This window comes from Abramis brama, assembly GCF_963993115.1.
Source record: "Abramis brama genome assembly, chromosome: 18".
Taxonomy (NCBI): Eukaryota; Metazoa; Chordata; class Actinopteri; order Cypriniformes; family Leuciscidae; genus Abramis; species Abramis brama.
In genome coordinates this window covers 36,018,165-36,032,877 of record NC_139980.1, presented here as the reverse complement: position 1 = coordinate 36,032,877, position 14,713 = coordinate 36,018,165, and the positions used below count along the sequence as shown (strand labels likewise).

At 43.3% G+C, this 14,713-nt stretch overlaps 1 protein-coding gene across 5 annotated transcripts in view; it reads right to left on the bottom strand.

The window, feature by feature from the left end:
- Positions 1–14,713, bottom strand: part of pak5 (p21 protein (Cdc42/Rac)-activated kinase 5) — a 69,815-nt gene that overhangs the window by 43,006 nt on the left and 12,096 nt on the right. The window contains exons 1-3 of one of the 5 annotated variants that reach the window (XM_084090231.1): positions 10,889–11,081; positions 9,486–9,709; positions 7,052–7,096 (exon numbers count right to left, since the gene is read on the bottom strand). In XM_084090231.1, coding sequence (XP_083946357.1) covers positions 7,052–7,096; positions 9,486–9,689 — 249 coding nt within the window. In that variant the 5' untranslated portion in view covers positions 9,690–9,709; positions 10,889–11,081. Of the gene's footprint in view, positions 1–479; positions 1,165–7,051; positions 7,097–9,485; positions 9,710–10,888; positions 11,082–14,713 lie in introns of those variants that run through there. The other 4 variants (XM_084090230.1, XM_084090232.1, XM_084090233.1 and 1 more) reach the window with 4 other exon arrangements.

Genomic DNA, 14,713 nt, shown 5'->3' with positions numbered 1-14,713 from the left:
GTGTTTGTGTGTGTGTGTGTACCTGAGTGTGTTTGTGTACCTGTGTGTGTTTGCGGGTCCAGAAAGCCACACCTGTGTGTACCAGTGTGTGTGTGTGTACCTGTGTGTGTTTGTGTGTGTGTACCTGTGTGTGTTTGCGGGTCCAGAAAGCCACACCTGTGTGTACCAGTGTGTGTGTGTGTGTGTGTGTGTGTTTGTGTGTGTATGTGTGTGTACCTGTGTGTGTGTGTACCTGTGTGTGTTTGTGTGTGTGTGTGTGTGTGTTCCTGTGTGTGTTTGTGTGTGTGAGTGTGTGTGTGTACCTGTGTGTGTTTGCGGGTCAAGAAAGCCACAGTGTGTGTGTGTGTGTGTGTACCTGTGTGTGTGTGTGTGTGTGTGTGTACCTGTGTGTGTTTGTGTGTGTGTGTGTGTGTACCTGTGTGTGTGTGTGTGTGTGTGTGTGTGTGTGTGTGTGTGTGTGTGTGTGTGTGTGTGTGTACCTGTGTGTGTTTACGGGTCCAGAAAGCCACACCTGTGTGTGTACCTGTGTGTGTTTGCGGGTCCATCTGGATCCGCTGGGAAGCCGAGATCCGAGAGCGTCTTCATCTGCGGTTCTGATGTTCATCTGTGTGTTGGTCACTCTTGGCCCGATCCGAGCGCTCACGTTCTGCTTGCTGAGCAACAGAGGCCAGATCTCAGGTTTCCCACCCATCGCCTCAGGCCTCGTCTAACTCACACAACACTGCCACGCAACAACTGCAGTCCCTACTGTTCCTGACGTTACTGTTCCTGACGTTCCTGACGTCACTGTTCCTGAAGAGATGCTAAACCGGGAATAGGAAACGCTTTATCCATTAGTTTGATGCAACCGGCTTCAACTTCAATAATGCTCCAGGCTTTGAGCGTGCCAGTAACTGGACCAAATGGACATATTATACGACGTGATATTTGAATCATGCATCCTCTCTGACACGCCGCGGTCCGACAGCAACGCAACTTTGCGACATGGAAAGTCCATTACAGAACAAAACACACATGGGATCCGCAACTGTAACTGTGTGACACTGATTAAGCTGGAGTCCATCGAAGCGCACGCAGTTCTGCAGGACACACAGCTGTTTAAAGCATGGGAACACATCGAAACACTCCCTCCGCGTCCTCTCGGTTACACACACACACACACACACACACACACACACACACGGCCTGCCAATAAGGGAAACGCATCATTCATCTGTCACAGCCAAGCTTTCTAAAAATACAGCGGCCTAAACCCCAGTGACTCACGCAGTGATCCTGATGGGTAAACCAGTCGACCTGACACGGCTGAGACGATCAACCACACACACACACACACAGAACACACACACACACAGAACACACACTGAACTCGAAGGCAAGACAGCACAGGTGAACAGGGTGAAAATGTAACTAATAGATGTCATTATACTTCTCCAGTTTGATTACATTAAGAATTACACACATTTTTTGTATTGCAAGTTTTCTGAAATGTTTTGTTTAAATATGCAAGGACGCATTATCTAATTAAATCTGCACATACTGCATTCGTATTCATTTCACATAAATCTGAACAGTGGATAAAGCCAGGTTCAATTTTCTTGTTTGATTTTGTTGACATAATAGAGTTAAAGGTTCCCTTTCGAGGGAACTCGCGCTGCGTCGAGAATCGACACTTTGGGGAACGCCTTCAGCGTGACGCGTCTGAAGCCTGTATGGAACTAGTCCAATCTAGATTGGTGTTGCGTCATGACGTCACTCGTGACGTCTTATGTGACGGTGATGCGGAAGCTATAAAAGGACACCGGATCACAACAGCGTCAGTCTCAGACACTCGCTCTGCGGCTTCTTCCGCCCGTGAAGAGGACCCGATGCTCGAATTATCTGGCTCCGAGGAGTTGGATATTTTGAGCGTCGAGGCCGGAGAAATGTGAGGACTCGCCACCCCCTTCTCCTGCCTTTGAGGAGCTGCTGGAGGTTGTGACCAGGGCAGTGGCTAAGTTAAATATTGAATGGCCACCAGAAAAGCAGGAAGCGACAAGAAAAAGCAAACTCGATGAGCGCTTCCTGCAAGCCCGGTCACAGCCTTCGCGGTCGGAGCCTCCCGTTTTCCAACGATCTCCACACCGAGGTGTCGAGATCGTGGAATAAGCCCTTCTCTTCTCGACTTTCGAGCCCCAATATCCACATCTATTCTTTGATTATAGGTTCGAAAGAGAAGGGCTATGGGACGATGCCACGGGTTGCAGAGACATTTGCATTCCATCTCTCACCCGATGCTGCATCGTCCCTGAGAGCTCCGGCGCTTCCCTCCAAGCCCTGCCATAGAACATCGGCCTTGGTTGGGAAGGCATACATGGTGGCAGGTCGGGCTGGTGCATGCCTGCACACGATGGGGCTCCTGCAGGCATACCAGGCTGACCTCCTCAAAGAGGTGGATGACAGTGGGGAGGTCACCCTCAACGACATTAAAGAAATGTGTCGAGCGGTCGACTTGTCTCTCCGGGCTACCAAGGAGACGGTCCGCACCATTGGCCGCTCCATGGCAGCTTTGGTAGCTACGGAGAGACATCTGTGGCTGAATCTGTCGGGCATCGGGGACAAGGACAGGGCCTTCCTCCTTGATGCCCCGATTTCGCCTTCTGGCCTCTTCGGCGACGCAGTCAACACTGACGTCAAGAGGTTTCAGGAGGCGAAACGACAGTCAGCCATTTTCAAACAACTTATCCCCCGCCATCGTCCTAGGTCTCGTGGGTCTGCTGCCAGGGGGCAGTCCCACGAGGCAGCCGCCAGCTCCTCATACCTGCAGCAGCCGAAGGAGAGTGTTGCCTCTCGTGCACCCCCGCAAAAGGCCTGGACCCTCAGCCGAAGTCTTCTAAGCCGAAGGCAGATCTGAGGACTGTCATTCAGGCAAGGAAGGCTTCGGCAAAGAGGGAACCCTCAGGAAATCGATGTTTGCCTCCCGCTGCTAAATGCGCTCCGGGACGTATTGGTTTCCAGCGAACGCAAATCGCAGTATCCACCCGAAAATATTGCGGCCCTGTCGAGTTCGCTTCCTCTCACGAGGCCTGTAGAAAAATTCAATTGGTTAGTTCCTGCCAGTCAACTGCTTCAGGTCACCAAAATCCCAAATATAACACCAGAGGTCAGTCTCGAGAGACTGGTCCCCCTAGCAGATTATCTAGACACCTGGAAAGGTCTTCAAAATATATCTCACTGGGTAAAGTGGGGTAAAGAATTCAAAAGGGGTAAAGAATTCAGTTTGAGTATCGTCCACCAGAGTTCAGCGGGGTTGTGCACACGCTGGTCAGCCACAAGCAGGGTCAGGTCATGGAACAAGAAGTTCAGTCCCTCTTAGCAAAGGAAGCCATAGAGCAGGTTCCTCCTCAAGAGAGGGAGGCCGGGTTCTACAGCCGGTACTTCATAGTTCCCAAGAAGGATGGGGGGTTACGTCCTATTATAGATCTCAGGGTATTGAACCAGTCTCTGAGGAGATTCAGGTTCAAAATGCTAACCACGCCTATTATCATGAGTCAGATCAGATCCGAGGACTGGTTTGTCACGATAGATCTAAAAGTGGTTTACTTCCACATATCCATCCTTCCCCAACACAGGAAGTTTCTAAGGTTCGCTTTTGGGGGAAAAGCGTATCAGTACAGAGTTCTTCCATTCGGCCTAGCACTGTCACCTCGCACCTTCAAGAAATGCATGAATGCTGCTCTTGCTCCTCTGAGACTTCAAGGCATTCGCATCCTCAACTACATCGACGACTGGCTCATTCTGGCACAGTCAGAGGAGATGGCGGTTCAACATTGAGATGTTGTTCTGAATCATCTAAGGTTCTTGGAATTAAGACTCAATGTCAAGAAGAGTTCATTAATTCCTCTACAGAGAACTATTTTCCTGGGGGTAGTATGGGACTCAGTCACGATGCAGGCACAGTTGTCTCCTGCTCGTATAAACACCTTCTTGACCACAGTAACGAGTATCAAGCTAGGCCAGGCCATCACTGTCAAACACTTTCAAAGGGTTTTGGGTCTCCTGGCAGCAGCGTCCAACATGATTCCTTTTGGCCTGCTGTATATGCGGGCCCTGCAGTGGTGGCTCAGGACCAGAGGGGTTTCCCAGAGGGGGAACCCATTTCGCACGATCAAAGTAACGCGCAGATGACTTCATTCTTTGGTCATGTGGAAGAAACCGTGGTTCCTGTCCCAAGGTCCTGTGTTGGGGGCACCGAGTCAGAGAAAAATTTTGACCACGGATGCATCCCTCACAGGCTGGGGTGAGGTCATGGAAGGCCGCTACACCAGGGGTCTTTGGAAGGACCATCATCTTTCATGGCACATCAATTACCTGGAGATGTTGGCAGTATTTCTGGCCCTCAGACATTTCCTTCCGGACCTCAGAGGCCATCATGTTCTAGTGCGAACAGAAAATATGTCGGTGGTCTCGTATATAAATCGACAGGGGGGCCTGAGATCGCGCCCTCTATGCAGATTGGCACATCAGGTTCTTCTGTGGTCCCAGGGCAAACTTCTCTCAGTCAGAGCCATGTTTATTCCCGGGGACAAGAATGTGGGAGCAGACATCCTGTCGAGGCAGGGGCTGAGGCCCGGGGAATGGAGACTCCACCCCAAGACGGTGGAGTTGATATGGAGGGAGTTTAGTCAGGCGGAAGTGGATCTGTTCCCCGATCGCTCTGCTCCCAGGGGTTCTAGAGAGGGTCCGGCGGTACGGGATCAGCTTGCTCCTAGTAGCCCCATACTGGCCGGCCCGAGTATGCTTTTCGGATATCATGGCTCTTCTAGCAGGCCCTCCGTGGCAAATCCCGATCAGTAGGGACGTTCTTTCTCAGTCCGAGGGCACAATATTTCACCCTCGGCCGGAGCTGTAGAAGCTGTGGGTCTGGCCCCTGAGGGGGACCAACTCATAAATGCTGGTCTCTCAACTGAGGTTGTTGAGACCATCTTAAACTCTAGAACTCATGAGGAAACTGTATGCATTAAAACGGAATGTATTCAACTTGCAGAGAACATCAGTTGGACCCAGTTAACTGCCCAGTGGCTTCAGTGCTGGAGTTCCTCCAGAGTCGCTTCTCTGACGAGCTCTCCCTGTCCACGCTTAAGGTCTATGTGGCGGCTGTAGCTGCCTTCCACACGCCTTTAAGGGTGGGCACCTTGGGGAGACACCTACTTATAGTACGTTTCCTTCGTGGAGCTAGGAGGATGAGGCCTGTCATCCAGCCCAGGGTCCCCACGTGGGACCTGGCAGTGGTTCTTGAGGGGTTATCCCTATCCACCATTCGAACCCTTGGATGAGGTGTCTGAGAAATTAGTATCTTTAAAGGTAGCCTTCCTGCTCGCTATTACGTCCCTAAAAAGAGTCGGGGACCTGCAGGCGCTATCCGTTGCTCCCTCTTGCCTCGAGTTCGCACCTGACAGAGTAAGAGTCATTCTCCACCCTAGACCCGGCTATGTGCCTAAGGTGCCTGCAAATGTGGCACGGTCTATAATTTTTCAGGCATTCCATCCTCCACCACATGTGTCGGATGAGCAAGCTAAACTACATTTATTATGCCCAGTCCGAAGAACCTCGGGCTGGAGGAAGTCGGACCAGCTACTCGGACCAGCTAGAAGGGTTCCCCTGCTTCAAAGCAAACTATCAGCAGATGGATAGTAGAAACTATTTCTTCAGCTTACGAGGCGTGCAGCTTGCCTTTGCCTCTCCTGATAAGAGCCCACTCAACCAGAGGAATGGCTCCCTCTAAAGCTCTGCTAGCAGGGATTTCCCTTCAAGAGGTCTGTGATGCCGCAGGCTGGGCCTCCCCACACACCTTCATAAAACATTACAGTCTGGATCTGCCCTCTACACCGGGTTCTCTCGTCTTGAGTGTGCCAGATTGCTTCACACCAGGGCATATATCTCTGAGTGTGGCGCAGTGGGCATTTCGTTCCCCAAAGTGTCGATTCTCGACGCAGCGCGAGTTCCCTCGAAAGGGAACGTCTCGGGTTACGACTGTAACCCTCATTACCAGTCGTAACCCGAGACGTTTTTATAGAGGGGATTTTGGATTTCTATTTTTATCACTCCATAAATCAGAAAATACTGTCAACTGAATGTAAAAATACATATTTGCCATGTTTTCAGGAATAAAATGTTAAATAAATATGAGGTGAATGATATAGAAACAAACCCCACAGTAAAATCCTTCAGAATATAGATATGAATAAACCTGTAAATGTTGGTGTGTATAAGTGCTGCTGAAGTGGAGATAGAAACTTTGTAGTGCAATGGAAATCTGCAGATACAAATACATAAAGTGCGATAAAATAAACACTTAAAAGTGTTTAAAAGTTTTTGGATGTTTTCTTTGCACTAGTCTGCAAAAACACATTAAAAAAGCCAAATATCCCAAACACATGCCTTAAAACACATTTAATTCGAAATTGGTTTCTACTGAGGAAGAGTGTCTTACACTCAGAATATTTTTTTAAAAAGTCATTATTTGGGTGAATATTCCATTTATTTTTGCCTGAAATAAATAATCAAGCCTATTTGAGGAGCATTAGAATATATTTTGATTGCATCAGTCCATGAATGAGCTCAGACCTTCATCATCTGGTTTGTTATATCGACACATGCACGATAAAAACTTCAGCACAAGATGTTATGATTCATGCCAACAGATGGACTCTGATATTTCATGAAATGACATGTCTCAGATCTAATGATCCAGTTCATCATATCAAGCCATATGACATAACGCAGCATTCATAAAAGGTTTATGAATCGGATCAGCTCACGTGCTCCGCGCTCGTCTTTCCATCCTGCAATCAAACTGCAAACATGCATTTCTGATCAACAGCGTCAGAGTTCATCATTAGTTTGGTCTTTTGGCTCATGCATCTTGGCCCTAAACACAATGATGTAAGAACTACATCATACACTCATGACCAAAAATGCATGTGTCCAATCAAAGGAAATTAAGACCAAAACAGGGGGAAGGAGAGAAAACAAACGAGAGAGGACTAAGAAGCAAGGAAAGAGGGCATACTTTTCGCAACGGCGACTCAGCCAACCGGACTTTCTTGGGAGATATCTGTGAAGAGAGCAAGAGAATTAATATCTGTGTATCCCTCTTCAGAGATATCTCCTACAGTACAGCAGATCTCCTGGAGGTGCCAGTGCCCGAGTCCTCGTAACACACACATCACACACACATCAGCTCAAACGCAACGCATGCTCAACTTTTCAGAAATTGATGATGGTGAATTGTATACATTTCATGATTTAAATTAATTGGACATGCTTTTTTATTACAAAAATTTTATGTTACAATTAAAACGGAATACTGAACATTTTAAATGGAATAACTAGAAATTGGGGGAAAATAAAACAGAATTTGGGGGAAAAAAAAAGGAAGTTAGGGCTAAGTTGGGTTAGTTTTTTAATAGTTTTTATTGTTTTAATTTGATTAAAAATTATTGTTAAATTGTATATTCATTATTTAATTTAAATAACCATGCTTTTTGAGCACAAAAATGTAATTTAACAATTAAAATAACTTGAATGGGTGAAAATGGAATATAGAAAAAAAAAAAAAAAAAAAAAAAAAAAAAAGCGATTCCAGAAATAAAAAATAAAACTATGAACGGAATCCAGAAAACTTTTAAACTGGGAAAAAAATGAATACAGAAAAACTAAAACTGAAAGAAAGAAAAAAGAAACTACAAAAAAGTTAAAACTGGAGAGAAAAAAAATCCAGAAAATTCTGAAAATGGAAAAACTGGAATTTGGGAAAAAGTAAACTGTATTTCATAGGGCTTGGTGTTTTCAGCTTCATTATTTACTCTTCGTGTCGCTCCAGAACCACATTTCAGGGTTTGCCAGTCATGGACTCTGACCTGGTTCTGTAGAACCTCTGCTCCCTAGGAAACTAAAGTACACCTTGCAATGTAATAATGTTAAAGTTGGGCTTATAATTATGTCTATCTGGATAATGTAAATGTTGGGCTCATATGTCTATCTGCATGACGTGATGCAAACTATTACACTTGCAGTGACACTGGACACACACACAGGAGACGAGGAACACACAGGACAGGAGAGAGGCGACACTGGCACTTTATCCCCCCCCCCACCCCACCCCACACACACACACACACACACACACACACACGTGAATGTCAGCAGGTGTAGAGGGAGTCAGCAGCTCTGGTGCTCCGGCTGCTCCACTGCTTAGGGTTCGGCATCGACACACACTGATATCGAGCGTTCAGGATGATCCTCAGGACAGGGACTTCATCCTAACATTTACAAGGCATCGAGAGACAAGGTTTCTTGATTTCCTAACTGATGTTCACTGCAAAAAAAATAATATGATAAATATTTCAATATATTACTTGGAAAAATATTGAGTTTTTTAAATATAGATATATTATTATTTTGTCAACTCATTATTCTACTGCACTGTTAGTTGTAATATTTATTTCTTCATCTATTTAAAATGACATTTTATTTAATTATTATTTTTTTAAATCTACTATTTATTTTAATGAATTTTTAAAATTTATTTTAATCACTCTTTTTTGTTTGAATTTAAAATGTATTTATTTATTTTAATCATATTTTTATTTTATAGCATTTGTATTTATTTATTTAGATCTAATGTTTATTTTTCATTTTAATCACATTTTTTTATTTGTTCATTTATTTTAATCACATTTAAAAAAAAAAAATATTTTAATAAAAATATTTTTCTTTTTTTAATAGCTTTTTTTTACATTTATTTAATAGCATTTTTATTTATTTATTTAAATCTAATGTTTATTCATTTGTTTTAATCACATTTTTATTTATTTGTTTATTTATTTTAATCGCAATATATTTATTTATTTATTTATTTTAATAAAATGTATTTATTTACTTAATCCCATTTTATATTTACTTAAATCTAATGTTTATTTATTTGTTTAAATCTAATTTATTTTAATAACTTTTTTATATTTTAATCAGATTTGATTTATTTATATATTTTAATAACATTTTTATTTATTTTAATCGCATTTCATTTATTTATTTTAATCACATTTTTATTTAAATCTAATTTTTATTTATTTTCTTTTTAAAACATTTTTATTTATTTATTTAAATTAATTAATGTGTATTTATTTATTCACATTTTTATTTATTTATTTTAACCAAAAACTATCTATTTAATCACATTTCTATTGAAATCTAATATTTATTCATTTATTGTAATCACATTTGCATTTCTTTATTTTTAATCACATTTTTTTTTTTTTTTTCACTGGCCTGCGATCGTCTCCTGCATGACGCTTTATAATTTTTATGTCATGTTTTTGACCAGAGCTCATTAACTCTAAAACACAGCAGTGAAGCACGAGAGCTGCCGACGGGTGAGAGGGCCACAGGAGCAGGAAGTGATGCGAGCGTGAGCAGGAAGTGATGCGGGCGAGCGTGAGCACCTTCATGGGGGCGAGCTGTATGGGTGTGATGTAGGACGGGTCCACCACGGGTCTGGGCCGGTTCGCTGTGTCCGCTAGCAGACTCTGCCACTGCGACGGGAGGCCCGTGAACCTCTGCTCCTGCGGGTCGAAGCCCGTGTGGACCCGGTGCTCGAAGTTAGACGGCGCCGAGATCTCCAGACGCTTCTTCTTCTTTCCAAACATGCTGGACAAGCTGGAATAACCTGAGAGAGAGAAAGAGAGAGAGGAGAGAACATGAGGAACAACACAAACCCAACACAACACAACAGACAACACTTACACAACAGACAACACAACACAACAGTCAACACAACACACAACACAACACAACACAAAACAACAGACAACAGACAACACTAGACAACACAAACCCAACACAACACAAACACAACAAAACAACAGACAACACAACACAAACACAACAGACAACACTTACACAACAGACAACACAACACACAGACTTGAGCACAGCGATTCACATCATTCACAGACCAGCAAAACACAAACGCATTAGCAGAGAAATGAAAGACAGGATGGATGGAGTTTCCAGCTGATTCACCATCAGGAAAAACACCTGGAGATCCTGAAGACTCAAACATCATTAACATAAAACAGAGCATTCAGAATCTGAAATCTGACTGGATGAAAAGCAATTTAAGCTGCTATTAAATAATCAATGACAAATGAAAGATGAATTTTATATGATTGTGAACCAAACCATATATTACTATAGCATAGCAACCACATAGCAACGTCCTGACAACCACTCAGAACACCAGCAGAATGGCAGCAACTTTCAAAACACTGGCAAACTAAACATTACTAACCCTAGTTTAATAAAAGCAGTTTCTGAGGTGATGCTGCCAGACACGCAGTGAAATTGTGTCATTTCTGTGTCACCAACAGGAACTGGACAAATAAAGACTGTTTATCAAACGCTTCTGCTGCCCATCTGTCATTGGTCAGTCAGACAGATAGTCCCGCCCCCTAAATAATCACAAGGGACATCATTTTTCAGGATTCTTTGATGAATAAAAAGTTCAAAAGAACAGCATTTTATTTAAAAAAGAAACTTTTGTAACATTATAAATGTCTTTACTGTCACTTTTGATTAATTTAATGCGTCCTTGATGAATAAAAGTATTAACTTCTTCCAAAAAAATAAAATTGTTAGTGGCCCCAAACTTTTGAAAACACATTCACACACACACACACACACACACACACACACACACACACACACACACACACACACACACACACACACACACACACACAAACACTGTGTGTATATATATAACCTAAGCATGGGTTTCTAAAACACCCCTTCCAGTGACACCTGCAATTGGTCAGTCGGACAGATAGCCCCACCCCAAACTCACGTGATTGGTCGAGTCAGAAGTTGACAGCGTTGCAGTGTTTGACTCGTCAGTGAAACTGACACTAGCTGAAGATCTGAAGAGTGTTTTAGAGGAGCTGTTCCTCGTGTGTGTTCAGCTGATGTGTCGATACACACAACGAGCCAGTGTCCACCGTGACCATCGGCACCAGTCTGTCCTCACACCATCTGTCACCGCACGCTTCCCGCACAAACACAGATCCTGGACCTTCCCCAGCTTCCGGAACACTGAACACGCCCAACACTATTTTCAGCAAACATTCACAACCGTGACAGAGATATGGTTGGATTCCTCACACGCCAGTGACCAAAACCCCACACACTCCAGAGTCACTGACGGACAGAAGCTCGCTCACTGGCTCGAGTCTCCTTCATTTATACAGCGCTTTAACAATAGAGATGTTTCAAAGCAGCTTTACAGTGATAACAGGAGATTACAGTAACAGAGATTGTTTAGGCTTTACAGCAGATCTAGAATAAAGTTATTGTTTTATTTGATTCAAAAATCAAAAGTTAGTTTTGATTGATTCACTTCTGTTGTAAAGATCATTAGTTATTAACTTAGGGGCCGCTAACACACACCGTTCTCACAGGAAACAGAAACTTTTAATGTGTTCTGGCCGTTCATTCACACGACAGTGTTTGGAGCTCGAGAATGTTAAATACCACCACAGGAATAAATATATAAATACATAAATATTTTTGGGAGTTTTGGGGAAAACTGAGAACTGTGTGAAAAAGAGACCAAAGTATTGAGAAAAGTGTCCTAGTGATCACAAAAAATCTCATGTGATGCTGATGATGTCAGAAAGGCCAAGCTTCATGTGATTCACGGTCTATTCAAGATGTGTTTTTGATTCAGGAGTTACGTATATTAACTGTAAATCTGATGATGTGTAAAAATGTACGTATTATGCAGCCAGACAGGTCATTTGGTGATGTCACTTTGTAAAGAAAGACTACACGTCTGCACACATATATATTCAAACGCGCACATCTATAGACTAAATGAGCACGCCGTTAGCGCTTTCAGATCCACGTTTTTGAAGTTTACACGGAGATGATCACATGTTTCAACATTTTCCAGAACCTGCACCTTGGATCCTGTTTCAGAGTGTGTGTTCTCGAGCTCCAAACACTGATGTGTGAATGAACGGCCAGAACACACTAAAAGTTTCTGTTTTCTGTGAGAACGGTGTGTGTTAGCGGCCCCTAAGTTAATAACTAATGATCTTTACAACAGAAGTGAATCCATTTCCATTTTAAAAAATATCGGTTGAATAATCGGTTATCGGCATGTACGGTCAAACCTAAATATCGGTATCGGTAAAATCCACTATCGGTCGACCTCTACTATCTATATCTATAATATATATATATATATATATGTTTTTAAACTTTATTAACATTATAAGTGAATCACAAGGAACATAATAAAATAAAAATAAAAATCCATGTGATGACCCCTGGTGTAAAACACACTGCTAGTAAAGAGACACTTGCTGAACACCAATCAGAGCTCTTGTTTCCAGACAGTTTAACTGAAGGATTATTCAGATACAATCATTAAGAACAGAACTGACTCAGTTTAGCCGATCGCATGTATGAATCTCCTCTATGATCATATGACACATGCAGTCACGACACACATCCCTCACTACAGCAAACACCGGCTCTTCTGACTGAAGACTCACGTACCTGGAACCAGATTCATACTGGAGCAGATCCGGCCACATGTTCTTCTCCTGAACTGCTGTTTAATGCGTCACTAGCAGCAGAACTCGAGCCAATCACGTTCCAGTAGCAGCAGAACTCGAGCCAATCACGTTCCACATGGATGCTTCGTCCACACGCGCTTGGATTGCTCTCAATGAGACACAGCAAAACACCATCCTACTGTTCCTGCGCCCTACACACACAATGCCCGGATTCAGACACTTCCGCTAGCTCACACACACACACACACTCACACACACACACACACACACACACACACACTCTCACACACACACACTCTCACACTCACACTCACTCACACACACACACACACACTCTCACACACACACACACACACACACACACTCACTTAAAATTATCTGTAGCTCCTACTATCGAATATTCACAATAATCTTTGTGCTTTGATACTTTTGATGTGAAATAAACTCTCAGCTTTCATCAGTTTCATCACTAAATTCAGTCCATAAATGTGTTTATCTGGCTCTTTAATGATAAATTTTGATCTCACTTCAATAAATATGCACGATATTACATATTCATTATAGTTTTACTTCACGTGTCCTTCAATATTTAATGAATGTTTGAATAAATCCGTCATGTAAAACATTTTTATAACAGCCACCTTTTAAATGTTTATATTTCAACAACAAATTGGAGTACAAACATAAAAAGTTATTATTATAAAAACTGCCTTAAGTGCAATATAAATGTTTGTATCAAACCCGTTGTTAAGAGTACCCTGTAATATCAGCGACTGACGGGGTTCCTGTAGAGTTTACAGCTTCACTTCAGATTCAGATTTTTTCCCTGTACTGCATTTGTTTTGTACTGTACCTGATATATACTGTATCTAAATTAATCAATACCGAATCTAAATTGAATCAATATCAGAATTGAATCGAATTGCAAGCTTGTGAACTATTAGATGAGAGCGCCTCAGATGCTGATGTAACCCTGGTTCCCTAAAGGAGGGAACGGAGACGTTACGGCAGACACAGCTGGATCTCGCTCGAGAACCCAATCACCTTCGAGCAGAAACAAAACAAGCCAATGGACATTGGCGAGTGAGATTTGCATGGCAAGCCACTCCCCGTAGATTCGGGAATATAGGCTCGTGTGCAACTCACTCATTCAGGAGCCGAGACGGGGGTCCAGGACCTCCAGCAGTTGTACAGGAGTAACGTCTCCCTCCCCCCCTTCAGGGAACGAGGATTACATCAGTAACCGGGACGCTCCCTGTCAGTCACTGACAGACGCAGTGTGAACACGACCGCCGACCCTTCCCAGCACCCCGTGTACGTCACATAGACCTCCGTACCTGATGGGATGAAAGGACAGAACTTTCCAAGGGGAAGGTCGATAGTGCTGTTCATTTCTGTTTGCCCAATACAGCCACGACTGGTTGGATAACACTGGGGAAGTGTGTCGAGTCCAGACGGAAAGGAACGCATCCTAAGGGAGGTAACGTGGAGTTACACACATGGACTGACCCATGGGGCCGTGCTACATCTGGAGATCTCTGCGGTCGATTAACTTTACAAGGGTAGATGGAGTAATGTAATTTTACCACAGGACGTCTGTAATATTAACGGCCACTTCGCACGGGATAAGAGATCTCAGTAAAACCAGCAGAAGTGGGAGAGTAACTCACACCGCCGTCACTCCTGTCGTCATGTGTGTATTACGCTGCTTCCTGATATCACGGGCGCAAACGCATATAACTATCTCCTCTACATTTCAGCCTTGTACAAGGAACCATGAGTAAATGCTGGTTACCCGATCGTAAGACTCTGGAAGGGCTGTAAGGATGCAGCAGTTCAGATAGGTAGCTTGGTGCAAGGTGTAGACATTTGTACACAAATAGGAGAGTTTTAAAATCAATCCTAATATGAACCGGAAGCCAATGAAGAGCATGTAGAATAGGAGTGGTGTGATCATACTTATGAAATTTGGCTGCAGCATTTTGAACCAATTGTAGCCGAGTAACCTGGGAATTTGAGATGCCACAGTACAAAGAATTGCAATATTCCAATCGACATGTAATTAAAGCGTGTATTGCTATCTCAAGGGA